Source organism: Ursus maritimus, unplaced genomic scaffold (genome assembly GCF_017311325.1).
Source record: "Ursus maritimus isolate PB19 unplaced genomic scaffold, ASM1731132v1 scaffold_29, whole genome shotgun sequence".
In the NCBI taxonomy this organism is placed as follows: domain Eukaryota; kingdom Metazoa; phylum Chordata; class Mammalia; order Carnivora; family Ursidae; genus Ursus; species Ursus maritimus.
The window spans coordinates 15362148-15389342 of record NW_024425452.1 but is presented as its reverse complement, the minus strand read 5'-3'; the positions used below and the strand labels follow the sequence as shown (position 1 = coordinate 15389342).

Below are 27195 nucleotides of genomic sequence, written 5' to 3'. Positions count from 1 at the left end.
CACACACACACACACACACACACACACACACACACACAGTGGAATATTACTCAGCCATCAAAAAGAATGAAATTTTGACATTTGCAATGACATGGACAGAACTAGAGTGTATTACACTAAGTGAAATAAGACAGCTGGAGAAAGACAAATACCATATGATCTCACTCATATGTAGAATTTAAAAAAGAAAACAGATGAACATATGGGAAGGGGGGAAAAGAAAAAAAGGAGAGAGGGAAACAAGCCATAAGAGACTCTTAATGTTAGAAAACAGACTGAGGAGGGGATGGGCTACATGGGGGAGGGGTATTAAGGAGGGCACCTGTTATGTTGAGCACTGGGTGTTGTATGTAAGTGATGAATCACTGAATTCTACTCCAGAAACCAATACTGCACTGTATGTTAACTACCTAAAATTTAAATTTAAAAAAAGGTTAAAAATAGATCTACCTTATGATCCAGCAATCACGCTAGTTAGGTATTTACCCAAAGAATACAAAAACACAAATTCAAAAGCATACATGCACCCCTATTTCATAGTAGCATTATTTACAATAGCCAAAATATGGAAGCAGCCAAAGTGTCCACTGACTAACAAACAGATGAAGAAGATGTGGTATATATACACAATGGAATATTATTCAGCCATAAGAAAGAATGAAATCTTGCCATTTGCAAGGACATGAATGGAGCTAGAATGAATAATACTAAGCAAAATAAGTCAGAGAATGACAAATACTGTATGATTTTACTCATATGTGGAATTTAAGAAACAAAAGAACAAAGAAGAAAGAGAGACACAAACCAAGAAACAGACTCTTAACTCTAGAGAACAAACTGAGGGTTACCAGGGCGGGGGCGTTGAGAGGATGGCTTAAATAAGTGATGGGGATTAAGGAGTACACTTGTTCTGAAGAGCACCAGATGATGTACGGGATTACTGAACCACTATATTGTATACCTGAAATGCGTATTATACCGTATGTTAACTAACTAGGATTAAGATAAAAGCATTAAAAGAAAAAAAAAAGTATCTCTTCCAGACGGTGTTCCTTGGCGTCCCCATCTGCTTATAGTTCCTCCTCTTCAGAAAAGCTACGACATTCTATGTGTACCTCTCTCATTACACTTGGCATATGTTTTCCCCCAGACTCTGGTTCAGTAGGAGCTGGATTTATAGGACTCTCTGCATCTTAAAACAGTACCTGGAGCACTGCCTTACCCAGAGTACTATAAAACTCTTAAGATTTGAACTGAATTATCTAAATTCAATCTAAATTTTGGACACAGTAAAAGAAATAGGGCTTCTAGAGTATTTACTTTAAGACAAAATAATTAAGGATACATAATGATTTGGCTGTTCCAGCTCTAAAACATATCTTGTTCTTCTTAAGCTAAGGAAGCTGATGCCCCTCGTGAACTCCTCAAACTCCAAGGCACCTCGAAAGCACATTGTGCAGCAATGCCACAATATTTTTTAAAGCACATTTAGTAAATTACTCTTAAATATTTCGTTTTACATGTGGGTACTTCTTTTTTTTTTAATCTCTATTATTTACAAGAAAAGCATTTTGGCAGATTATTCAACCTAATGAACTATTATCAGAAGTGCAGATTTAACACAGTAAGAGGTGATGCCTATCAGAACATTCAGCCCCTATATTATCTTCTGCTTTAACCTACATGCGGCACAGAAAACAATTTCCCAAAATATGATGGCATTAATTTTCAGCTTCATTAACATGCTTCAATGCATTGCTCTAAAAATGTATTTTTTTTTTAATGTTCCTAATTGAGACAGTAAAACAAACAGAGAAAAAAAGGCTTCCAGATTTATTACCAAGAAAAGAATGCAGCCTAGCAGACAGAAGAACTAGAATTTCCAAGGACTCGACACTGCGCAAGTCAAGGCTTTGGCTTCCTCCACCTAGGAAATAGGGTGTGTGGTGTGAGGCCTGACAAACATTCAGAGAAACAGAGGAACAGTGCGGCACCTCATTACTGAGGATGCCCGGCAGAATCTGACCTACCTGGTGTATCCCTCCGGGAGAGATCTTGTAGGACTGCAACTTCTGCTTCAGCAGCTCCGGATCACTGTGACGAAATGGGCACCCTGACAACAAAACACAAGCCAGCACACACCAACAAGGTTATTTACCTGGGACTTGGTACAATACCACACTCGAGAGACTGTCTAAGCTCCCCTTAATTGTCTAACAGCTTATTAATAAAAAAGTTAATTGCCCATGGGTGCAACTGCTTTCCTCTCTTCATCTAAATGACGACTTAGTTGTACGGTTATCAGGGTACTACAGGCTCAAGAGTTACATAAAACATGACAGCATCCTCAGGTGAAGTTGCCCATTCACTAGGAAGAGGAGACAGTTTTAATTATGCTACTTGCTAACAAGCAGAGATAATCACAAAGCTGTAGTTTATCTAAAAACTATACAATCTCAAATTTTATTTTTATCTTAAAAATTTTAAATTAAAAAAAATATAATTTAAAAATTACATTAAAAGCCTAGGAGAAGGAAGATAATGCAAACAAAAAGAAAAATGTATAAACTCTAAGAAATATAAAAATCTCACATCACTTTCAGATGTAAATTTTATGTCTATTTCCCACAGAATAAAATCCATATAAATTTAGAGGAATCATGGTTAGGAATGAGACGGACAAACAGAAAAGTGTTTCATAGGAAAATAACTTACAACAGATACATGTTATCTCTGTATTATTTCACGAGTAACACAATAATAAAGATGGACTACTAAAATATTTGCATAAATAAGAACACGAAGAACTAAAATGTAAAAGTTGTATTACCAGGCCAAAATCTAGATAAGTTCAGATATTTTAATAAGATGCTGCAATGGTAAATCAAAATACCTTATTTTAAAATTTAATATAGGAAGCCAGACTACTTTTTTTTAGGTACTCAGATGCTGGATCTGTAAGTTAATATGGAACAATTGTGCATTTTTAATGAAATCAACGGGAAATTGGTTGCAGCAAAAATAGAAAAAAGCCTAGATGCCAAACAAATGTGTTTACCAAAAATCATAACTATAAATAAAAACATCCATGATAACAGTATGGACTCCTACAAATAAAAAAATTCACAAAATGCATTGCTTATACTTCATTCAGATTAAAACTGTAATAATTTTTAGTATAAGGAAACATACTGAGAAGCTGTGTAACACCTGGTTAAGAGTTTGGAGCTAAATGCCTGTGTTTGAATCTCAGTTTACCACTTACTAGGCGGGGGAGACCATAGGCACATTTTGTATCTCGTTGCTGACTCAGCTTCACTTTCTGTCAAGTGAGGGAAATAACCACTCACAGAACTCTTGCAAGAATGGAGTAAAGCTCTTATATGCTCCTGGCACACAGTAAACATTCAACATATAGTAGCTATCATTATGATTCTCAAAAAGACCCATTCTGATGATGAAATTGCAAAAGATCCCAAAAAGAAAGAAATGAGGCTGCACCAGGAGTTCTTGGTTAAGCCCAGAATTATAAGAACACAGAAAGGAGATTAACTGAATTATCCAAATCACATTTGAAATAAGGACTGTATCTGTATGAAAAGGTAACAAAGGTCAAAGCCAAGAAGAAAATGAAAATTGCCAAGGTACTAAAATTTATTTAAAAAGTGTTCTAAAGTTACACTGACAATAACCAGAAGAGAAAAGAATCTTAGAGAAGCTGGTGTTATTTTAACAGATGACAGAAAGAAAGTAAAACTCAGTAACTTCTGTTTATTTTGTTTCTATCTTCCACATCACTTTCTCTGATGTGGCATTTTTTAGTGCTCTGGACATGTGAAACATCTTCCTTAAAATTCTGTTTGTGATTATTTGATCTTAATCCCTAACAGCCTAAAAGTATATAATCTTCTAAAAAATAATTCCATTCAAGATGCTAAAACAACAATTAACATTCTTATACACGTTAAAAAAAAATGCCAAAACAAAAAAAAGTTTCAACACATACTGCAGTAAGCTTTAGTAATCTAAAAGATTTACTAATGGACTATGAAGATCCCTCTCTGACATACTAGACAAATGAGGAGCTTTTCAAGGTATTCTCAGAGAATTATTTTAGAAAAAAGTCACTGAACTCAGAAATCCACAAAAAAACAGTTCAGACTTTTTTTTTCTAACTTACAATAACTGAGGTGAATTGATAGAGGTTCGATACCACAACTTGCTAAATTCCTCACTTAATCTTTGTTAATCACATGATAGTAATGAAAATAAAACACACCTTTTCTCAGTAATCTTTTGAAAATTAATCAATCAACTATTCTAAAATTCAAGGTACTCAATGTCAAAAACTTTTGAAGAACCTGTATCAGTCTCCTACTCAGGAGAGAAACAGAAGACAGCAGGTGAAGGGGGGAAACAGAACTGAAGAGCCTGGTCCAGCACCATCCGAAGCATAGCTGCATAAATTCTCTTGCTGACCTAGTTCAGTGTAAGACAGATCACTAGAAGAGCAGCGGAGCGCTAGCTTGACACTGCCGACTGACATAAACTACAGGTGATGCGGTGATGCAAAAAGCCATCCCACTGTCTGTTTCCCGCAGAGCTCACGGGTTTCTACACTTCACGAACATACATCTGATGGAAGCACTTACCATGATAATCCCCTTGGCTCGGTGGATTGGTTAGAATAATCTTCAGGCAACTGAAGGGCGTATAGTCTGTCCTCTTGCCTTCCTTTCCGAAGCTATGGCGGATATTGTAAGAGTAGCCTTTATCAAACTAATTGGAGGAAAAAGAGACAAAGTAAGCCAATATCGTGTCAGCAGTGCCAGCTAGAATCAGAGTACAAAATGGTTTTTTTCTAGAATAAATTCAGCATTCATTGGCAGATGTACATATCATATACATCATTTGAGTCCATGTATAAATAAATTTTAAAAAATTTGTTATGGGAAACAAATTTCTCAGGTAGAAACAGAAAATGTTTTTGTATGTTTAAAGAGAATAATCCTTTCCTAAGAACAATCAATTCACCCATTTCTTGGTTTGATTCCAGAGATTACACTGGATATATAGCAGTTTAGTCTCTTCCCTACCCTCTTATCCTAGTACTCCCTGAATTCATCTATCCTACCTATTCTACTTCTGAAATGCCTTCTAACATAATTATTCCCTTCCTCTGTATTCTCACTATACAAAGCAAGAAGCAGATGTTTGATGAATGAACTACTACAATTGTCTCCGACCTGGAATTCCTGACTCCATGTTTCTAAAGCCAGCTAAGAGTATAAAAGGACTTTGAAATGGGTGGGACAGAAAGAAAACAAGAACTAAGGACCATTGAAAAGCTCAGAATAGTGGGACTTAGCTGTCTAGTACTTTAAGGAAAGAAAGAGAACCAGATTAAGAGATAGGAAACTACTGTATTATTTTTGGGGGTGAAATTTTTATATTTGAGGGTATAACTCACATATAGTAAAATGCACAGATCTCAAGCCTACAGTTTTATTGATTTTAACAAACCACTGTACCTACGTAACCCATACGCCATTAAGAGACAGAATATTTTCATCAACCCAGAGTTCCCTGTGCCCCTCTCAGTCAACATTCTTCCCCTCCCTGCATACTTAGAAGCAATTACGGATGTGATTTTTGTCACCATAGTTTTAACTATTCTACAACTTTCTATAAATGGAATCACACAGTATATAGTGTTTTGTATCTCACTTCCTTCATGACTTTTTTGTTTTTGAGATTTATGCATGCTATTCATTATACATATTGTCAGCAATCCATTTTGCTTAACTATAGACCCTAAGAGTTAAAACTAGAAATAGATAAGACCACTTATTTCATGCTCTAAGTAAAACCCATTGTGCTTATTTCTTATCACACTTCCTTGAGGTTTGACAAAGATGTTTTGCAATGACTGTAACATTCTAACCACCTGGCCAGAAAAGCCCTGATAGCAACAGAATGCCTAGAAGACCACACCCTACATGTCCCCTTCCCTTCCTGTGATCAGGTGCAGAACACATACCGACCCCCACCCATGATCTCATGCTCTCTGCCTGCTTTCTTGCCCATACCTCCCTGAACCTCTGTATAACTCTACGCTCCATCATACCAAAAAGAGGTTGGTTATTAAAACTTGAGCGTGCCACCACGCTGGCTGCTGGCACCCAAAATAACTCCTTCACTTCTCTTTTCCAAAACTTTGTCTTTTGAGTTATTGGCTTCTTTCGCAATGAGTTTATCCAGGTTTGTTCGGCAACAGTGTTGGCAAACCCAGCCTAGAACTACGCTTTCCAATAGTCCAGCCCTCTCACTATTCCCCAGGATGGGGCAGTTGGCCATGGCAGTACACCAGCGCTTACTTGTTCACATCCTGAGTTAGGAGCTATGCTGGATTGATTGGTAACATTATCAGCAGTTTCTTCCTTTTACTGCTGAGTAGTGTTTCACTGTATGAATATACCAGATAGTGGATCTAGTCCTCTGTTGATGGACACCTGGGCTTTTCTAGGTTTAGGATATTACCAATAAAGCTGCCATGAACATTCTTGTAGATGACTTTTGTGGGCATATGTTTTCATTTCTCTCGAATAAACATATAGGAGTAGAATTACTGCCAACAGTTTTTCACAGTGGCCATACTATTTTATACCCCACTAGCAATGCAAAAGAGTTCCACACCCTCCCGAAAGTTTGGTGCTGTCTTAATCTTGTTCATTTTAGCCATTCTAATGGGTAGGTAGTGATATCTCACTTTGCATTTCCTTGAGACTAATACTCGTGAGCACTTTTTCACATTCTTTCTTGGCTGGTGATATGCTTTATCTTGTAGTGTTTGTTCAAATCTTTCTCCCATTTAAACAACCGAATTGTCTTCTTTGTAGGAATTCTTGATATGTCCTTGGTACAGCCCTGCTGTCAGATACAGGTGTTACAAGTATTTTCTCAGTCCGTGGCTTGTCTATGTATTCTTGATGTTATCTTCTGATAAGATGAGCAAATGCTTTTATTTTCATGAACCCTAATTTATCAACTTTTTTGATGGTAATGCTCTCAGTGTCCTAAGATAGCTTACAAAGATATTCTCCCCTATGCTGTCCTTTAGAAGCCATAATGTTTAAGCTTTAAAGTCAGGTCCTGATTCATCTCAAGTTAATTTTTTGTATGTAGTATGAAGTAGGAGTCCAGGTTCTTTTTTATCCCCTGTAGGGGAGGAAGGATCGTTTTCCCTCTGTCTTCCTAGGTTCATGGGCTGGGGCCAATGAATCAAACTGATAAAAGACATTCACAAGAAAAAAAAAAAGCTTAATTACATATGTACAGAAGTGCACTCACGGCAGTCTTACAAAGAAATAGGACTTGAGGTTTACATACCATTTCAGGCTAAAAAAGGAAAAGGATTCTGGGTGGGAAAGGCAAGTTAGGAGAAGGTGAGGGGAGGAAATGCATGGTAAATAAAAGTTGTATTGTTCTGCAGCTGAGTCTCCTGGGTGATAAGAGTTGTCTAAAGTAGCTCTCTTTCTGGTACAGACACATCTTTACAAATGTAAATTTCCCTTAAAAGGGGAAATTTATACTTTATTTTTAGGTGGTTAGAAGGAGGTAAAGGGCTCTTGAATCTGCTGGTTCACAATTGCCTTTAGCTCAAAATAGTCCTTATGTCAAAGTGGCATATTTTGGGGTGGCATATTCTGGTACCCTTCAACACCATTTGTCGAAGATACTTTCCTTACTAAATTGCTTTGAACAGAAACAGATTCATAAATATAGAAAAAAAACTTGTGGATGCCAGAGGAAAGGGAGGTGAGGGCATAGGTGAAACAGGTGAAGGAGATGATGAGGTACAAACTTCCAGTTATAAAATAAATAAGTTATGGGGATAAAAAGTACAGCACAGGGAATATAGTTAATAATCCTGTAATAACATTATATGGTGACAGACTACCTTTATCATGGTGAGCATTTCATAATGTATAGAATTGTTGAATCACTATGTTGTATACAGGAAACTAACGTAACACTGCATGTCAACTACACCTCAATTTAAAATAAAAACAATAAATAAATTGCTTGGTACCCTTATCAAATCTGACCATAAATGTGTGGGTCTATTTTTGGACACTGTATCATTCCATTGGTCTGAATGTTTATCTTTTTGCCAATGCCACATTGTCTTAATCATGAAATTTTTAGAGTAAGTCTCAAATTTAGATAATGTAAGTCCCCTGCTTTGTTCTTTTTCAATATTATTTTGGCTATTCTTTGTCCTTGCATTTCCATGTAAGTTTTAGAATCAGCTTATCAATTCCTATTTTAAAAAAGACCTGCTGGAGTTTTCAACAATCAGTAGCTTATGGCTTCATAACTACCTATCTGCTCACAAGCAAACCACAACCAGGAAAATCAATGGCATTTCAACTAAAAGAAAACTTTCCAAAATAAGTAAATTTCGTTGGTGAGAACAAGAATGTTCAAAGTTCCAGTTAAACATCTTTAATGAACACCTTCTGTTTGTTTCGTTAGTCCTAAACATTAACTATAATCAATCTCTGTGAAAACTTTCAGGTATGAAGTGAATTTAATTAGATACAAGATTTCTGTATGTTCATCAGAAGACTCTGGGTCAGCTATTCTGTAGAAGTAACAGAAAACTACTCTCCCTACAGGAAGAAAAGCTAAAATTAGTATATTTTACCGGCCCCTTCTTTCCAATTTATTTACTGCCTTCATGTATGTATGTCTAAAATTTGGACCTTACTATAATTAAGCTTTCAGAGTATTCATGTATTTATTACACAAACCATCTTCTCTAGTTTTCAGACTAGCAAACTCCTGAAATACTGTACAGAAGGTACACTGATTGGGCAAAGTTTTTGTTACCAAATGATCATTCACAGGCTAACTCAGGAAATAAATGGAGAAGCCCTGGGGCACTGCCGCAGCCAAGGGCTCCATCCCAGGGAATCTCCAGGGGGCTGGACAAATCAAAAGCAGAGCTGCTGGGCTTGGTCTGCCAACACTGTTGCAGAACAGACTCCAGATACACTTGTCACAAGAGAAGCCAACAACTCAAGAGATGAGGGTCTGAAAAGAGAAACGGAGAGATTTATTTCGGGTGCTGGTAGCTGGGGGAGGTGGCAGGCTCAAGCCTGAACAACTGACCTCTCCACTTACTAAGATGGACACCTCAAGTTTTCTAAAGAGAGGTTCAGGGGGGTACCTGCTAGAGAGCAGGCAGAGAGAGCATATGACCACAGATGGGGGTTGGTAAGTGTTTAGCACAGGATCACGGCCAGGGAAGGGGACAAGTGGGGTGTGGTCTTCTAGGTATTCTGTTGCTATCAGGGCTTTTCTGGTCTGGTACTTAGAATATTCCAGTTACTGTCAATGCCTCAAGAAAATCCAATCAGAAATAACTGTTGAGGTCTATAGTTGGGCAAGAAGGCTCGCTGACATTTTCTTAGAGAATACTTTCTAGGTGTCCACATCTACAACTCAAAGGAATATCTCTACGTATTCAAACTAAACTACAAAGAGGTAGGGAGAACCAAGAAAACAACACACTCTCTTGGGCTCCATCCCATGCTGTCCAGTGATGGGAAATGACAGAAAATCGACACTGGTCTTATGGTGGGTGAGCGGCAGTTTTCAACCATCCAAATTAGTCCTGACATCCCAGCAATGGCACTGGCAACACACCAATCTACATTTCTGTAGATCAGACAGCAATAAATTATTTTCAGGGGTACTATGTTACCAATGGAACTCAAGAATAATTACAAAGTAGGCACATCTTTATCCTGACCCTACCCTGTCTCTTTCAGAGTCTCTCTCACAACTCTACCTTCTGTACCACTCCTACCCACGGTCTAGTGACCTTATCTTATACTTTAAAAAGTATTTATAGCCAAATCTACTGAGAAACTATGAGTTTCAGAGACCAGAATGTAAACATTTGATTGTCTAGAAGAACAATGTATGGTCTTCCTTGGAGGAAAATCTTTACTAACAAGAAAAGCCCAAGACGAAATATTATTCACATCAGCAAAGCAACAAAAACTGCCATTCATTACGGTCAAGCTCAGCTTGTACAATAAAGTGAGAATGGTTAAAAAGTATCCTTCAGAGCTATATTTATATTTGATACCAGTTTTTTTTTGTTTGTTTTAAATTTTTTATTTCTTTATTTGAGAGAGCACAAGCAGGGGGAGGGACAGAGGGAGAAGCAGACTCCCCGCTGAGCAGGGAGCCTGATGCAGGGCTTGATCCCAGGACCCTGAGATCATGACCTGAGCTGAAGGCAGACGCTTAATGGACTGAGCCACCCAGACACCCCAATATATTTATATTTGAAAAGGAAAATCTTCTTGACCTAAATGAGGCAAAACAGCCATGTATATGAGGGCACAGAATAATGTAAGGATATGGTATTTCTTAACAGGACATTTTCTTTTTTTTAAATTTAATTTTATTTTATTTATTTATTTGAGAGGGAGAGAGAGCACAGAGGGAGAGGGAGAAGCAGACTCCCCGCTGAGCAGGGAGCCTGATGTGGGGCTTGATCTCAGGACCCTGGGATCATGACCTGGGCTGAAGGCAGATGCTTAACTGACCAAGCCACCCAGGTACCACTTAACAGGACATTTTCAATCCTTCTTTAATGCACTTGTTTCTAAACCCGCAAAAATTTGAAACTTCAATTTATATATTTAAAAGACACTGGGGGACAGGGTGTGTGCTAAACTACAAAGGAACTCATTCAATACCCAGAATTCAGCATACCAAAGATCAGTAGTTTGGCCCCAGGAAATTGAGTTACCATAAATCACAACAGGGTTTCACAGCTTAGCAGCAGGGACCTACATGTAAGTGGACCTTCAACTAAGAAAGAGTACGAAATCATCCCCTAGCCTCTGCTCAGCGCATTCTTGTTCACTCTCTTCTATAGTTTCTGACCTGTTGACAATTTCTTCTTGTGTCACTTCCTTAAAGTTTTACTTACAATGTTAATAACCAGAATGCATGCTATAGGAATTTAATATCTAGTGCCCCCTGGCTTTTAAATGCCTACTTACTATACTCAATTACTATCTGTAAAACTAATTTTGTGATCAGTCACCTACAGATTCCAAATACTTCTCTTTAACTTTTAACTTTAACCACAGTTTAACTCTCAAGGTCACTGAAACATCATATATATTCTAACAAAACCACACTCAAAGGAGACAAGGAAGTCCTAAGGGGTCTGGGAAGAAGAAAAGGCTAATAGTTAATGAAGTGGAGAACAAAGGCAAAAGAAATATAGGGGGGAAAAAAACTTTCTTACAACTTACAGCCCACTGACAAGTACTTGGGACAGGGAGAGTGACCTTCCTCAAGGAGCTCAACTGCTTCAATGTTAATACTTTGCTAGAAGCAAAAGGCTACCTAAGCTTCATATTAGCCCTACCTCCGGGATCCTATAAAAATCCCTTTGGAAACTTCCTTTATTTCTACTCCCCCAAGATGAACATTAGCAATCATCCTCCAAGTATATGGCCCAGGTACACATCTGAATGGTCTCATGACTAAGATTTTACTAGACAGTAATAAACGACCTTTTCCTTCCAACAGCTAGCACTTCAAGGTCCTGCAAACCTTGCTTCCAAATTCCTTAGAGACTTACTCTATACTTAACCCCCCCACCCAACTTGAGAGTATATAATCAGCCACTCCTCACAACCCCAGTACAGCTCCTTCTGCCCACAGGTCCTGTCCCGGATTTTAATAAAACCACCCTTTTTGCACCAAAGACATCTCAAGAATTCTTTCCTGACTGTTCACTTGGCTTTGGAACCCCAGCATTTCACATCAGTTAAGGCAGGGCTTTAAGTTAAATACCTGAGTTTAAATCCTATCTATCTTACCACATGCTAGCTGAGTGACCTTGGGCAGGTTACTTAATCAATCTGTAAAGTTCCCTTACACATAAAAACGCAGGAGTAATACTTAGCAGATAGGGCTGGTGTGGGGATTAATTAGCTCATTTTCATAAAGCACTTGGTATAGTATCTAGCACAGAGTAAGCATTCAGTACTTTAGCGTTACCATTACCAAGGTAGTCAGTTTTATTATTAACTAGAAGAAGCTATCTTAGGAGCACCTGGGTGGCTCAATCAGTTGAGCATCCAACTCTTGATTTCAGCTCAGGTCATGATCTCAGGGTCCTGAGATCAACTCCACATCAGGCTCCGTGCTCAGCAGGGAGTCTGCTTGAGATTCTCTCCCTCTCCCTTTGCCCCTTCCCCCTGGTCTTGGGCACAGGACTAGGCATGTGCTCTCCACCCCCCCTAAATAAATAAATAAATCTTTCACAAAGAAGGACAAAAAGCTATCTTAAGTGGGTCAGATCTGGTGTGTTATTTAATACTATTTAAATTACTTACATGTTTTGCGTGGCGGGATATAAAATCAATGCTCAGAAATCAGTTGCATTTCTATACACGAATAACGAGACCGAAGAAAGAGAAATTAGGGAATCCATCCCATTTACAACAGCACCAAAAACCATATGTTACCTTGGAATTAACTTAACCAGAGATGTTAAGGACCTATATTCTAGAAACTATAAATCACTCTTGAAAGACATTGAGGAAGACATAAAAAGATGGAAAGATATTCCATGCTCATGGATCGGAAGAATTAACATAGTTAAAATGTCCATGCTACCCAGAGCAATCTACACTTTCAATGCTATCCCGATCAAAATACCGATGACATTTTTCAAAGAACTGGAACAAATAGTCCTTAAATTTGTATGGAACCAGAAAAGACCCCGAATCTCCAAGGAACTGTTGAAAAGGAAAAACAAAGCTGGGGGCATCACAATGCCGGATTTCGAGCTGTACTACAAAGCTGGGATCACAAAGACAGCATGGTACTGGCACAAAAACAGACACATAGACCAATGGAACAGAATAGAGAGCCCAGAAATGGACCCTCGGCTCTTTGGGCAACTAATATTTGATAAAGCAGGAAAAAACATCCGGTGGGAAAAAGACAGTCTCTTCAATAAATGGTGCTGGGAAAATTGGACAGCTACATGCAAAAGAATGAAACTTGACCACTATCTCACACCATACACAAAAATAAACTCCAAATGGATGAAAGACCTCGATGTGAGACAGGAATCCATCAAAATTCTAGAGGAGAACATAGGCAGCAACCTCTACGACATCGGCCAAAGCAACCTTTTTCATGATACATCCCCAAAGGCAAGAGAAACAAAAGATAAAATGAATTTATGGGACTTCATCAAGATTAAAAGTTTCTGCACAGCCAAGGAAACAGTCAGAAAAACTAAGAGGCAGCCCACGGAATGGGAGAAGATTTTTGCAAATGACACTACAGATAAGACTGGTATCCAAGATCTACGAAGAACTTCTCAAACTCAATACACAAGAAACAAATCAAAAAATGGGAAGATATGAACAGACACTTTTCCAATGAAGACATACAAATGGCTAACAGACACATGAAAAAATGTTCAAAATCATTAGCCATCAAGGAAATTCAAATCAAAACCACACTGAGATACCACCTTACGCCAGTTAGAATGGCAAAAATTGACAAGGCAAGAAACAACAATTGTTGGATAGGATGTGGAGAAAGGGGATCCCTCCTACATTGTTGGTGGGAATGCAAGTTGGTACAGCCAGTCTGGAAAACAGTGTGGAGGTCCCTTCAAAAGTTAAAAATTGAGCTACCCTATGATCTAGCCATTGCACTACTGGGTGTTTACCCCAAAGATACAGACGTAGTAAAGAGCAGGGCCATATGCACCCCAAAGTTCGAATTCCCATGTATCTACCTATTGCTTAGCCTCACAATTATCACCTCATAGTCACCCAGCCTCCTTTCCTGGATTATTGGTGCATTAGTTATCTATTACTGCGTACGGCACTGGAGGAGATAATGCTAAGTTAAATAAGTCAAGCAGAGAAAGACAACTATCATATGATTTCTCTCATCTATGGAACATAAGAACTAGGAAGATTGGTAGGAGAAGAAAGGGATAAAGAAAGGGGGGGTAATCAGAAGGGGGAATGAAACATGAGAGACTATGGACTATGAGAAACAAACTGAGGGCCTCAGAGGGGAGGGGGGTGGGGGAATGGGATAGACCGGTGATGGGTAGTAAGGAGGGCACGTATTGCATGGTGCACTGGGTGTTATACGCAACTAATGAATCATCGAGCCTTACATCGGAAACCGGGGATGTACTCTATGGTGACTAACATAATATAACTTACATGTTTTGTCTCCAGCTTCCTCATCAGAAAAACTTGGAATCTAGTTACTCCCTCTAACTTTTTATAGGGCCTTAGAAAAAAAAAATCAGTTAAGCAATTTCAAGTCTGTACCACAGCTGGAAGGCATTGCTGCTACTACTATAATTCAGTAAATTACCTCCTATGGTGTACTAAATATTTCTTCTTCTGCTCTGTAAGAGTTAATTCATTTCTCATTGGTGAGAACTTTTCACAAGCTTATGAGGCAGCAAGGTGTTAGAGAGATAACCCAGATTTTGGTTCTAACTCTGCCACCTACTAGCTGAATAATGTCAGGCAATTATAAATTACTTCAGTCTGTTTTTTCATTTTTAATATTGTATTAATGAGACCTGTACTTCACTCTATGCAAAAGCAATTTGTAAACTGTAAAATGCTAAGTATATACTATAATTATGCGCTACAGTTATTTGTATAAAATTTGTATAAACTTGTTTTACCATGTTTGAAAAGAGAAATGTTAAAAATAACTTCCATTTTATATTCAAGTGTATCTCTGAAAACTCCTGCAACTTCACTTGAAAAAGTTTGAACACACATTATATATTTTTTGAAGGATGCCAGAATATTCCACCCCAAAATACACCTCCTTGGTCTATGGATTATTTTCAATTTAAGTCCACTGAAAACCAGATGCCAGAAAAGCTCTAAGAAGAGCCCACTAAGTTTTCCTTTCATAAAGGAAATTTTCATGTGTAAATGTGTCTCCCACTCCCTACCAGAAGAAAACAACTCTTATCACTGGAGAAGGCACAGACTTAAAACTGCATAATAAAGCTTACTAAATAACCCTTGCTTACCATCCTTTTCCCAATCAACTTCTTATAACTTGCTCCCTTTGCATGCCAAGAAGCCCCAAACCCCTTTCTTTTGTTTAGCCTTAACTGTCCCCTTGAGTTACTCATTTCTGGGTGTTCCCATCTGTATGAGCAGTGTGTATGTTAATAAACTCCTGTTTTTCTCTTGTAAATCTGTCTTATGCCAGTCTCATTTATGAGCCCCAGCTGGAGAACTTAAGAAGAATAAAGAAACAAGATTTTCTCCTTCCTCTATAGTTTCACTGGAAAAGGTGGGACACATTTTCCATCTTCACACCCTAATCCCCTTCTCTAAAGTTATGGAGAACATTTTCCCTTCTAGACCCCAAGGTATGCTGATTTTCTTTCCCTCAAATTTCCCCTGAGGCAGGATCAAGCTAAAATCTTAAAATTTTGATCGAACTACTTTGTTAGAATTTTTTTTTAAAAAATAGGGAAATGCCAAAATCCACAGAAAAGGTATTAAATGGGATGATCCTATATTATCTGATAAGGTAACTGACTAAGCCAGTACTTTCAGTAAAGCCAGTATACATCCAAGATGATCTGTGTGTCAAAAACCCGCCATCATCATCAGAGGGAAATGGAAAGCTATGTGTTCAGGAATGCAGGTGGGGTGTGGGCTAGTGGGTTTGTCTTTTTCATCTTCAACGGCTATACCCAAACGACTCAGAAAACAAGAGTTGAGGGTCACCTGGGACTGTGTGATCTACATCATTCTAATTGTATCTGTTCAGTCAGATATTAAGTTAAGAACATCATTTCTAAATTCTGAATGGGCAATTTTGTACAAATGCACTACTGCTATTAGCAATAAAAAATAAAGTAATACTTAGTGATATCTCAATAATAATAGCTTAGATTTCTACAGATCTTTAGCAGTGACAAAATGATACTTCTTAGACCTTTTACTACCTGTAAGGTATAGAAGTTAGGTAGATATCTCTCTTTTATAAAGGAGCCAACTAAGGTTTCAAGAGGTTCAGTGAATAGTTATTTCAATTACTTAGTAGAAAAGCTGGCATTAAAAGCCTAGTCTTCTACTTACTTACTTTTTTTTTTTTAAGATTTTATTTATTTATTTGACAGAGAGAGAGACAGCCAGCGAGAGAGGGAACACAAGCAGAGGGAGTGGGAGAGGAAGAAGCAGGCTTCCAGCAAAGCAGGGAGCCCGATGCGGGGCTCGATCCCAGGACCCTGGGATCACGCCCTGAGCCAAAGGCAGATGCTTAACGACTGAGCCACCCAGGAGCCCCTAGTCTTCTACTTTCTAGAAAATACTACAAAATTATAAACGGAGCAAATGAATAAGTAAATATAGGCAAGTGTCCATTATCTATGGCAAACATTCAGATGTAAGCTGCTTCTCTGCTCTTGCTCAGCTGCTTCAGAGCCAGCTGAAAGTCACACTGAGCCAGAGCTAAACAAAATGCTTCTGATTCTAGTAAAAACCAGAGAAAAGAACCTACTCTCCAAAGAAATAATAACTCTAATGAGCCACTCACGTGATTTACCTGGTTCCTAATCTACCATGATTTTAGAATCAAAAAATGGCAAATCTGAAGTTAAATATTACTGGAATGAAGAAACACTAGTGTTTCCACATGCTTTCAAATTACCAGGCACACTTGATCTCCTCCTTCTACAATCTAGTTGGGGACATGACAATGAACTGGACTACAAAGAGCAGAGAAAAGAAAGCATGAAAATGGACACAGATGCATGCAGAATGCACCACTGCTGATTTAACCGGCAACTTACTTAACATTATCTGGAGCTTTCGCAAATTTAGCTTCCTGATCAGAATCAAAATTTAAGAGCTGGAACAGGCTTTAGACCTCATCTAGTGCAGCCATTATTATGTACAGAAAAGCAAGGAATGGAGGGTCTAAGGTGCAGGGGAGTTAGACAAAGAACCTTAGTCCCTGTGCTGCCTATTTCAGGCACCCCTCATTCACTTCTGTAAGTCTCATGCCTAGCACAAAGCCCAGCAAATTGCGGTTGCTCACGAAGTGTTTACTAGTCTTAACTTTTTTTTTTTTTACTCTATGTTCATTGGGCCATCCCCACAAGAGGACTGAAAGCTCATCTTGTATTTATTACAATGTTTAACTTTGAGCAATAGGGAGATTTAGCACATTCCTATCACTGCACAGTGTTAACTGTTTAACATGTTATTTCAATAGAGGCCTCAACAATTCCATCCAGAAGACACGGTCTGAGGCAGCTGCCTGGTAAGTTAAAACGTAATCTTCCATTTTAACTGGCTATCTGTTCAGACAAGTGTGTTGATCTTAAGGAAAGAACAGATTACTGATGGAATTTTCAGCATCTCACCCGGAAAGCTTATTTAGAAAAGTCTACTTTATTCACTGATACAAACACCACTAACATAACAGTGAATGAAAATGTATTAAAATTCCAAATATAATTTTCCAAAATGTAAGACAGAAACCAAAGACAATCCTTCATTCACTAAAGTAAAAGCATTTACTGAATCACATTCTTACAGCTTAAAAAACTAAATTTAGTAACCCTTAAGAGGTGATCAATTTAGTCTCTATCTCACTGGTAGGGGAAGAGCCAACATAAATTATCACCAGAAAACCACAGGAGCAGGCTGACTGATGTAGAATGCTCTAGTCCAAGATGAGTTGGCTCAGCTTGAATAAATTGGTCTTTTCACTCGCTGAAAACAAGAAAAGCAAACTGAAAACATCATCCGAGTCTACAATCAAAGACTACACAAAAGTTAGCTGATGAAAGCTTCTAATCTCCAAGGCAAAGGCCCCCTCTTCTTCACAGATACAGGAATTGATTTTTACAAACATTCTGAAGTAAAAATTAAATGTAAATTTGTTTAACTTCTGCCAGATTAGTTTCATCCTATTTACTCATTTTCTCAGACATTCTGTCAATTTTTAAAAATAGTTTGCTTTTCTAGATTTCCTTACCTGGCAACTTTAATCCAAAGCAAGTATTTTCTAGAACTAAATTTCTACTATGATAGACTTTTAAAGATCTAGCATGATTATTAAAAAGACATTTTAAAATACCATTTATAGCCTAGTGTATATGTTATATGTAACGAGTTTATGGTTTTGAAGAGCTACCAAGACAACTGCTAAAATATAGTTCCCAAATCCTACAAATTTTTAGAAATATATATATTTTATATAGACATTTAAATATTGATATATATTGATATATTTCAATATGTTTCTGGATAAAATTCAGAATTGTCACATATTCTTGGTGGTGTATGCCTTTTATGAACATGTATTTGTCCTGTTTAATCCTTTTCTCCTTGTACTGCATTTTGTTTAATCCTGTCACTCAATTTTTTGATTCCCCTTGCTGGTATTCCCTTCCCCATCTTTATTGTCAATCTTTCAGTGTCAGAATGTTTTAAATAAACAGCAAATGGGTAATTGGTTACCCATGACCACCCTCTAGTGGTTACTTATAGCATATGAAAATACACATTTTTCTATCTATGTCAAAAATGAATCAGACTCTACAAAACAGACAAGAACTTTAGCATGCTTTTACTTCCATCATAATTACAAAATCCGCTCCAAAATAACTCTAAAAATGAACTGGTAAAAAGATTAAATGATTGTCTCAAATTCACAACAATACAGTGAGCCATGTCACTTATTAGATTACATGTCATCTTCTAGTCATCTAAGTTTGGCTACATAACAGATGACCAAAAGAAAAAAATTACATTAGATTTAAAAAGCTAGCAATAACTGATAGAAAAATATATCATGCCGTGAAATGACAAATGGCACGAGATAAAGTTTTAATGTACAGTAAACAAGCTAGATTATTCCTCTACAATTTCAGGGACAAAGAGACGATCTCTTGCCTCCTGTTGTAGGCAAGTGTTTTGTCTTTCTTCTAAAGGTTAGGAACCAACAGTTCCCAAGTGGTGAGACTAAATTCTCTAAGGCTTCATCTGAAGAAGATCAAAGGGAAATATACAAAATAGATCAAGAATTAGAAAAATGTATGTTGGGTGATGGGAGGCAAATTTATTTTTTAAGGGATTTACAAGGCTTTTTGGAGAGCTGGATGATTCTAAGATGGGCAGGGAAATGACAACTTAAGCCTGAAGCATTTTGTGTACCAAAGAAGAGTTGCTTAAAAAGAGGATGGGGCCTGAAAGAGCTCCCGACGGCCAAAGCTGGAACAATTTGAACAAGAAAATAAACAATAACAGCATGGAATTATAGCCTACAGAATGAAATGTATAATTCACAAGATGTTCATGGGTATATACTGATACAAGTAACTGAAAAAATAAATGGGGGAGAAGGGACAGCTTTTCCTTATAGAAGAATTGCAATTAATAAATGCAGAAGGATAGAGAAAGAGAAAATAACCATTAGAACACCATACTAATAATAGTTGCAGGCAAGATCCACTGAGGGATGCTAAAATTAGTGGGGAAATAGGATCTCCCCCAAGACATTTTGAGGAGAAAATAGTTAACTCTATAGTAGAGAAAGCCAGCAGATACCACCTTAACCAAGTGATCAAGGCTACTGTCACCAGTAATAAGTTATGTTGATATTATATGCCCCAGATATCTCCTATGTATCATTTTAGGAGATACGACAACGAAACACAAAGTACAATCTTGGACTGAATCTTGGAACAGCAAAAGGACACGCATAAGAAAACTGGTGAAATCTGGTTAAAGGCTCTAGTTAATACTGTACCAATGTTAATTTATTAATTTTGATAACTGTACAACAGTTCGTTAAGACATGAATATTAGGGGGCGCCTGGGTGGCACAGCAGTTAAGCATCTGCCTTCGGCTCAGGGCGTGATCCTGCCGTTATGGGATCGAGCCCCACATCAGGCTCCTCCGCTATAAGCCTGCTTCTTCCTCTCCCACTCCCCCTGCTTGTGTTCCTTCTCTCGCTGGCTGTCTCTCTCTCTGTCAAATAAATAAATAAAATCTTTAAAAAAAAAAAAAAAAGACATGAATATTAGGCGAAGCCAGGTGAAGTGCATATGAAACTCTGGGTACGATTTTTGCAATTTTCTTTAAGTCTAAAATTTTTTCAAAATAAAATGTTTATACACCAGGCAATGGACTAGGCATTACAAAGATGACCTCATTTGATTGTCCTAATGACCCTGCAAAATTAGTATGGTTATCCCTATTTTACAGCCTGGAAAATTGAGACTTGAAATGATTAAGTGAAATGTTCAAAAGTACACAGCGAAGGGTGTCAGCTGCAACCTTCTGACGACTTGCTCAAAGTCCATGTTCTTTCTACCATGTTATGATAAACACACGTAAAAACAGCAAAAGCTATTTTCAGAACTTGATGGTAATTTTCAATTTACTTAAAATATGAGGTATTCTGCAAAGTTTTTCTATCATAATAATAAAAGGCAAATTACTATCTATTTAAGTAAAGCCATTTTAATTTACTGAAACATCTAGCAAGTCATGTCAAACTCTACAAATAGCAGCACACTGTTATGCTTCCCAATATGAAGTATAAGAAAGATTGATCTGTTACAAGGGCCATTCAATGTCAACAGGCATAGTTTTTCCCTCATATAATTCAAAGATTTCTAGTACAGGGGCTCTTGGTTGGCTCAGTCGATAGAGCATGTGTCTTTCGATATCAGGGTTGTAGGTTCAAACCCCACGCTGGGAGTAAAGATTACTTAAAAATAAAATCTTAAAAAAAAAAATAACAGAATTTGCAAAGTTATCTAGTATAGAAAATTTAGGTGAATTTATCTTAGTTTTTTCCCTTACAACATTATACCACTTACCTACACATAACCAACATACAAATATTATTTAATACAAATGAGAAGCATATCAAACTCCAGGGAACTATCTGAGAAATAAAATATTCATGACAGAGGAGAAATATTTTCCCCTTTCCCCTTATGTTGATATGTTACTCACAGGCACCACACTAAGGATAGGTTACTTCACCTTGTGAATTATGATAAAGAATCGGAATTAAAGTCTCAAAGCAAAGTGCCTGCTTTCTTATAACTAAACTGAATTATTGATGGACTGTGTTTTTGGCCATGCAGGAAGATGGCTCTACCAAGGGAAGGCTATGTAAACTTATTGTATAGCTTCAGGTTATCTATTTGCTTTTCAACTTTGATGTAATATCTCATTAAGAAACGGAATTTATTTTGCCATGCTAGTCTTTGGAATGAACTATACATCAGGGACATGCTAACAAAAAAGGATGACAAGACAAACCAGGAAAATGCTTTTTTTTTTTTTTCTCAATTGCATCAACTTGAAAAATATTCACAGCATATATTTTTAAATACTAAAAGATGCTTTAAATAGCCTAATGAATCTCTTATATAGTCATTCATGAGAATTTAACTTAAAAATTAATATATCAATGCTATATTACAATGAACACGGACAAAAGGACAGTTGGCTCCCCTGCTGAGGCTCAATCTGCCCATTGAGCAAAGACTAAATCGCATAGTTTGATACATTTCGAAACAAAGTTTTTTGGTGTTTGTTCAAAACAAAATCTTCTAGTATCTTAATCAAGAAAAACAAAAGCCACACAGATTAAATTATGAATATGAAAACCATTATTATCTATATTTTTATAGCAACTCTCATCCCTCAAGAGTGAATTTTCAAACCACTTGGTAATTATTATCTCATTTATTTTCACATCACTGAAGTATGTAAAAAGTTAACTTATATTTCCTGATGGATATTTCCTCAAAAGCAAATCTGAAACTCCAATCTAGCTCTGTAGATTCCCTATCCAGAGCACATTCACTGAGTCGTAACACGTCTCAGCTATTTACCATGTGTAGTGAAGGATACAGAATAGCTTGTTGCAATGTATTAGAAAGGGCAAATACATCATAGTTGTGTTTAGCAGTCTAGCAGGCTCCATTTTCATGTCTGAGTACATTTTAAAATTCAATAGATAAAGATCACCATTTGGGGCTACAGAAATTACTGCCTTATTTATTGGCTCTATTATCTTGATAGACAGAGATAGAAAAAGAGATCTTGGGCTAAGTCATATATTCATGATCCTACTAGCTGTGATTTCTATCTACAAAGCAAGTAAAATCTAGGTGCGTTGTTTATTCACCAGTAACTTGGTTTTGAATACATCTGGATGCCTATTTGGCATCCGAGTGGAGATGTAGAGCAGGCAGTGGATGTACCAGATTGAGAGAGGTCTGGCTGGAGAACACATGAGAAGGCAAACCCCATGAGGACAGGGATTATGTCTATTTTGTTAACTTCTATGCCTTTTGCTCCTACAACAATGCCTGACGCATGCCAGTGGCTCTGTAAATATGAAATGCGACCAAATGCAATTGCCATGACCATACCTATTTCTACATAAACGGTAATTTTGTTATGGTTCCATCTAATACTCGTAGAGTGAATGATACACTATAATTTTTCATTTCACAGTCTCTTCTCTAGGCATGAGCTAGAAAATTCACTGTCCTTTAGAAAAAGACTATAGTAACTGCAAGAAACCAAGGTTGGTCCTTGCTCCTTTTGAGTCATCTAGGGTCTTGGGCTCCGGCCTCCTGCCTACTGCATTACAGGCACTGAATAAACATTTATTGGTGGTGGTGATGATGCCAGTAATTACCTTCCCCTAATATTTCCTATAAGCAATTATTGGAAAATTAAAAGTAGCCACTTGTAAATGATATAAGCAGTTGACTGAATACATTTGCAATATCCTTTTCAGTACTACAATCACCATTTTATAGCTAAAACAACAGAGGGACAGGAGGATTATTTCTTCAATGCCACAGCAGAAGGGTGGCGAAATAAACTCAATGCCCCAAGTTCACTTTTCTGCTCAAGTGATAACAACCTGTCTCTATCAGCAACTATACGGAAATATACATGTGTATGTGTAGGCATGCTCCCTCGGTATTTAACTACATTAAGGGACTCCCCCAACCCCCTGATTTAACTTTTTTCTATGTTATGTCACATTTAAAAACTTTTGAAGAAAAATCCAATTGTTTAAAATTTACCTGGAAAGTTATCTAGATAAATTATCATGTGAAAAACCTCTCCTCCTGAAACACACAAACACACGCCCATTTTTAAAAGATATGAATAATGCTTCAAAACTTACCATGCTGCTACAAAAAATTTCTTGAGTAGCTCTTTTTCAGTTTATCATGTCATAAATTATGCATTTATTAGAAATTATCATTGTCCATTCTATTTTACAAAGAAAAGCTGTTTCTGAAATAAGTCTTAGTATACATTAATTCAAACTTAATGACTTAAGAGACAAGGTAATAATAAAAAATAAAACTGGGATAGCTGTGAAAATCCAAGCGTGGTGCTCTGATATGACTACTTCTAGGATCACAAGCCTACTAGCCACTTAATATGTAGATTAATTTTCTTTAAAATTCAAAACCTGCCTCTGGTGTCCTATATAGCATACAAATGAGCAGAACAGTAATGAGAAACGTAACACACATAAAATTACAGGAATAATAATATTTTGATGTGCGGCTTTAAAGAGTAATTTGTTGAATACTAATAATCCACAAATCAAGTTGATATACCTAATTTGTTTTTCAAGAAAGAAAAGCACAATTTCATTTTTGAAACTGAAGTAGTACCAGATAATGAGAACCCTTTCACCGAAGAGGGACATTAGATGATTTATATAAATGCTAAAGAACGTGCTTTATTCGAGAATACTGAACAATTCAAAGTTCACAAAACATGCTGCTCTGACGTGTGTTAAGCAATGAATCAAAGTCCCCCACCACGTGGTTTAGATTTCTCTTCCTTAGCTGTATTAAACCCAATCCAGACAGTGAATTGTCATAGCAGGGACTTCCTTCTATTTCCTTAAACCTCTCTGCCTTACGCCCACTATCCCTGATAGTGAGGATCTTCAAAAATTATGAATTAAATTCTATAGATAAACACATAAAATTGCATATAAATGTATAATGAACTGTTAAATCTCAATTCCTTAAAGGTTCAAAGGATTATTATCTACTCTTCCCTTCTGTTATGAAAACATCATGTCCCATAAACCTGCAAAATTAAGCTACCCGACCAACAAGCACAAGCTGCTTAGCTCCTAAATTGAGGTGACACAATGTGCAAAAGGAAAGTCACCTTAATTCCACTAAGGGAAAAACATGCACTAAAACCCATCACTCTCAGCTGAGCCTTCATTCAATATTGAAACAAGTAATCTCAAATTCCATGGTTTTGGCTGCTGCTCAACCTATTCCATTCAACTGGGGATTGAACAAAGCAAAATAAAAAGGAGCTTTAATCTGCCTTTCTTCTCTTTCTACTATACTACACTGACAGCATCTTGTTCATTAATTAAACTTTTTCTCCTTAAAGAAATAGACTTTGGAGTACTATACTGGACACTGGAGAAAGAAGGCAAAAAATAAAATGCATGGTTTAAAGAAAATCTAGGTTTTAAAGATTCTAGTTAGAGATACAGAATATTCACAAATGATAAGATCAATATACAGAAACATTTCAATAAATACAAATGAAGACGTTAAGAATTTAACACATCCAGGATTGACACAGAGGCCGGGGGCTGGGGTGGCTGCAGGTTCCTTTTAGGGATTATACATAAATCAAGATGGTTCCATTCTGGTGACTCAAAGAGTTCATTCATGTGCATTGCCCATTTCTGTTCATCTCCTAAGGAGATGGGATTATAAATTTAAAGGCTTTAGAAACTATGAACCCAGCTAATAATGACGAATTTGCTGGACTCTCCCAAAACGTTTGGGGAAGCCTGATTTTTCATTGTGTTTCTTACTTGAGAATGCATTCATTGCTATTTGTTCTGTGTAATAATAGTTAGGGTAGGGAGCTCACAGAGGAAAAATAACCCATAATTTTTATTCATGGCCTTATTTATATGTAGGAATTTTTTTGCCTTAATAATAATTTAAAGAAGATATGTCATTTCTGGTTTTGCCATCTTAAAAGTCAGAGTAATAACATAGTAACTAAGTGTATGCAAAATCTTTTCACAGAAATGACAAGTTTTCTAAAGAGGAATGATTGAAAGGTTAAAAAAAAAAAGAGAGAGAGAGAGAGAGAGAGAGAGAGAGAATGCTTTTCCGGTATTTTTGATTGGGTTTTTAATACCTTAATACAAGACAACTAGAGGGACACCAGCACTCTATTATTTTATCATTATGTAATTCAAACAGATTTTCTTTTCCAATAAAATTCTATGTGTAAACTGCCACTGTGAATACCTTGGGGGCAAAAAAAATACAGGAACAATGCCAGTTTGATGTTACCTTCAATTAAAAAATTGCTCCTCAGCTTTATAACCTGAAGATAAAGAACTTACACACTTTCCTGAAATCTCTTGCTAAAACCTAATGACTGATATGAACTACAACTTCTCACGGCTCATGAAACAGTGATTCCAAAATTCAAACAATATCTTGAATTTATATCCCAAAATTTGTGGTTTACTTTCTGGCAAAGAAAAGTTATTTTCTAACCTCAATAACAGTTATCTTTCATTCTAAGTACTATTTTATATACATTATTATAGCTTTATATTTTTTACTTAAGTCCTAATGACACTATGAAAATGGCTTCGGTGCCATTTTACAGAGAAGGGAATGGTGGCTCAGAGAAATAAAGTCACTGCCTCAGTGAAGGCTGTACATCTAGTCAGTGGTGCAACTGAGATCCGAGTTCAAGTCCACGTAATTCTGAAGTACCTCCTGTGGAGATAATGCTAAGTGAAATAAGTCAAGCAGAGAAAGACAATTATCATATGATTTCTCTCATCTATGGAACATAAGAACTAGGAAGATCAGTAGGAGAAGAAAGGGATAAAGAAAGGGGGGGGTAATCAGAAGGGGGAATGAAGCATGAGAGACTATGGACTCTGAGAAACAAACTGAGGGCTTCAGAGGGGAGGGGGGTGGGGGAATGGGATAGACTGGTGATGGGTAGTAAGGAGGGCACGTATTGCATGGTGCACTGGGTGTTATATGCAACTAATGAATCACCGAACTTTACATCAGAAACCAGGGATGTACTGTATGGTGACTAACATAATAAAAAAACATTAAAAAAAAATAAAGTAACTCCTGTGAAAATGGGCTTTTTAAAATCAAAGGAGTTATAAATCTGAAATATAAAATTTGACCAGTACACAGCAATATTTTTAAAGTATGGTTATCCCTCCTCTTTTCCCACACTGAAAAGTAGACCTCACAGTCACTTATTTTTTTTCTACAACATACTGTTCAATTTGAAATGTACATTGTATATAACACAAATAACTATATAGAAAGTCATCTATTTAGTTATAAGATTAGATCTACTTTATGTGAGTAAAAAGTTGAATCACTTCTGCTAATGAAAACACCCACAACATTTTTTACAACAGTCTTCAAAAACCGTCATGCAACTGGACACTGAGAACAGAAGCGGCTACTGTGAACTGCAGCATATGAACCTACAATCATAGTAGTACACCCTAACTCCTAATTATCACACAGGACAAGAGTTTTCAAACAAAATTTGTAATGCTTTTCATTTTTCAAACAAAAATCTCAATGCTTTAATTCCAATCATGCAATTAATTCCAGAAAATACGTTAAGTGCATGGTTTATTTTTCCCCTAAATGAACTGCAGGTTTTATAGGCAGAAGGCTGGCAAGAAGCTTCACAGTTCATCTAGGACATGCTGAAAAGCCGCTGAAAAGCCACTTAAAACCTTTTCACTGTAATTCCTAGAAAGGAATCAACTCTTTCATTGTTAAGTACCCAAGTACTTAACAATTAGGAAAATTATCTTAATGTTAGAATAACAATGCTCTTTATAACCAAGAAAAAGCCTCAAAACATAGAGAATTGTGATGGTCAAGATTACTGATAGTGAGCAGGAAAACATGATCAAATTCATGAATTCTATAAGGAAATTAAAGACATCTGTTAGATGATCACAAAAGAAATGGTAAGAAATCATTTTCC

At 36.9% G+C, this 27195-nt stretch overlaps 1 protein-coding gene across 3 annotated transcripts in view; it reads right to left on the bottom strand.

Moving 5' to 3' along the window:
* PRIM2 (DNA primase subunit 2) overlaps positions 1–27195 on the bottom strand; it is a 309655-nt gene that overhangs the window by 46209 nt on the left and 236251 nt on the right. For all 3 annotated transcript variants that reach the window (XM_008691748.2, XM_008691750.2, XM_008691749.2), the window contains exons 11-12: positions 4653–4779; positions 2031–2113 (exon numbers count right to left, since the gene is read on the bottom strand). In XM_008691748.2, coding sequence (XP_008689970.1) covers positions 2031–2113; positions 4653–4779 — 210 coding nt within the window. The remainder of the gene's footprint in view (positions 1–2030; positions 2114–4652; positions 4780–27195) is intronic.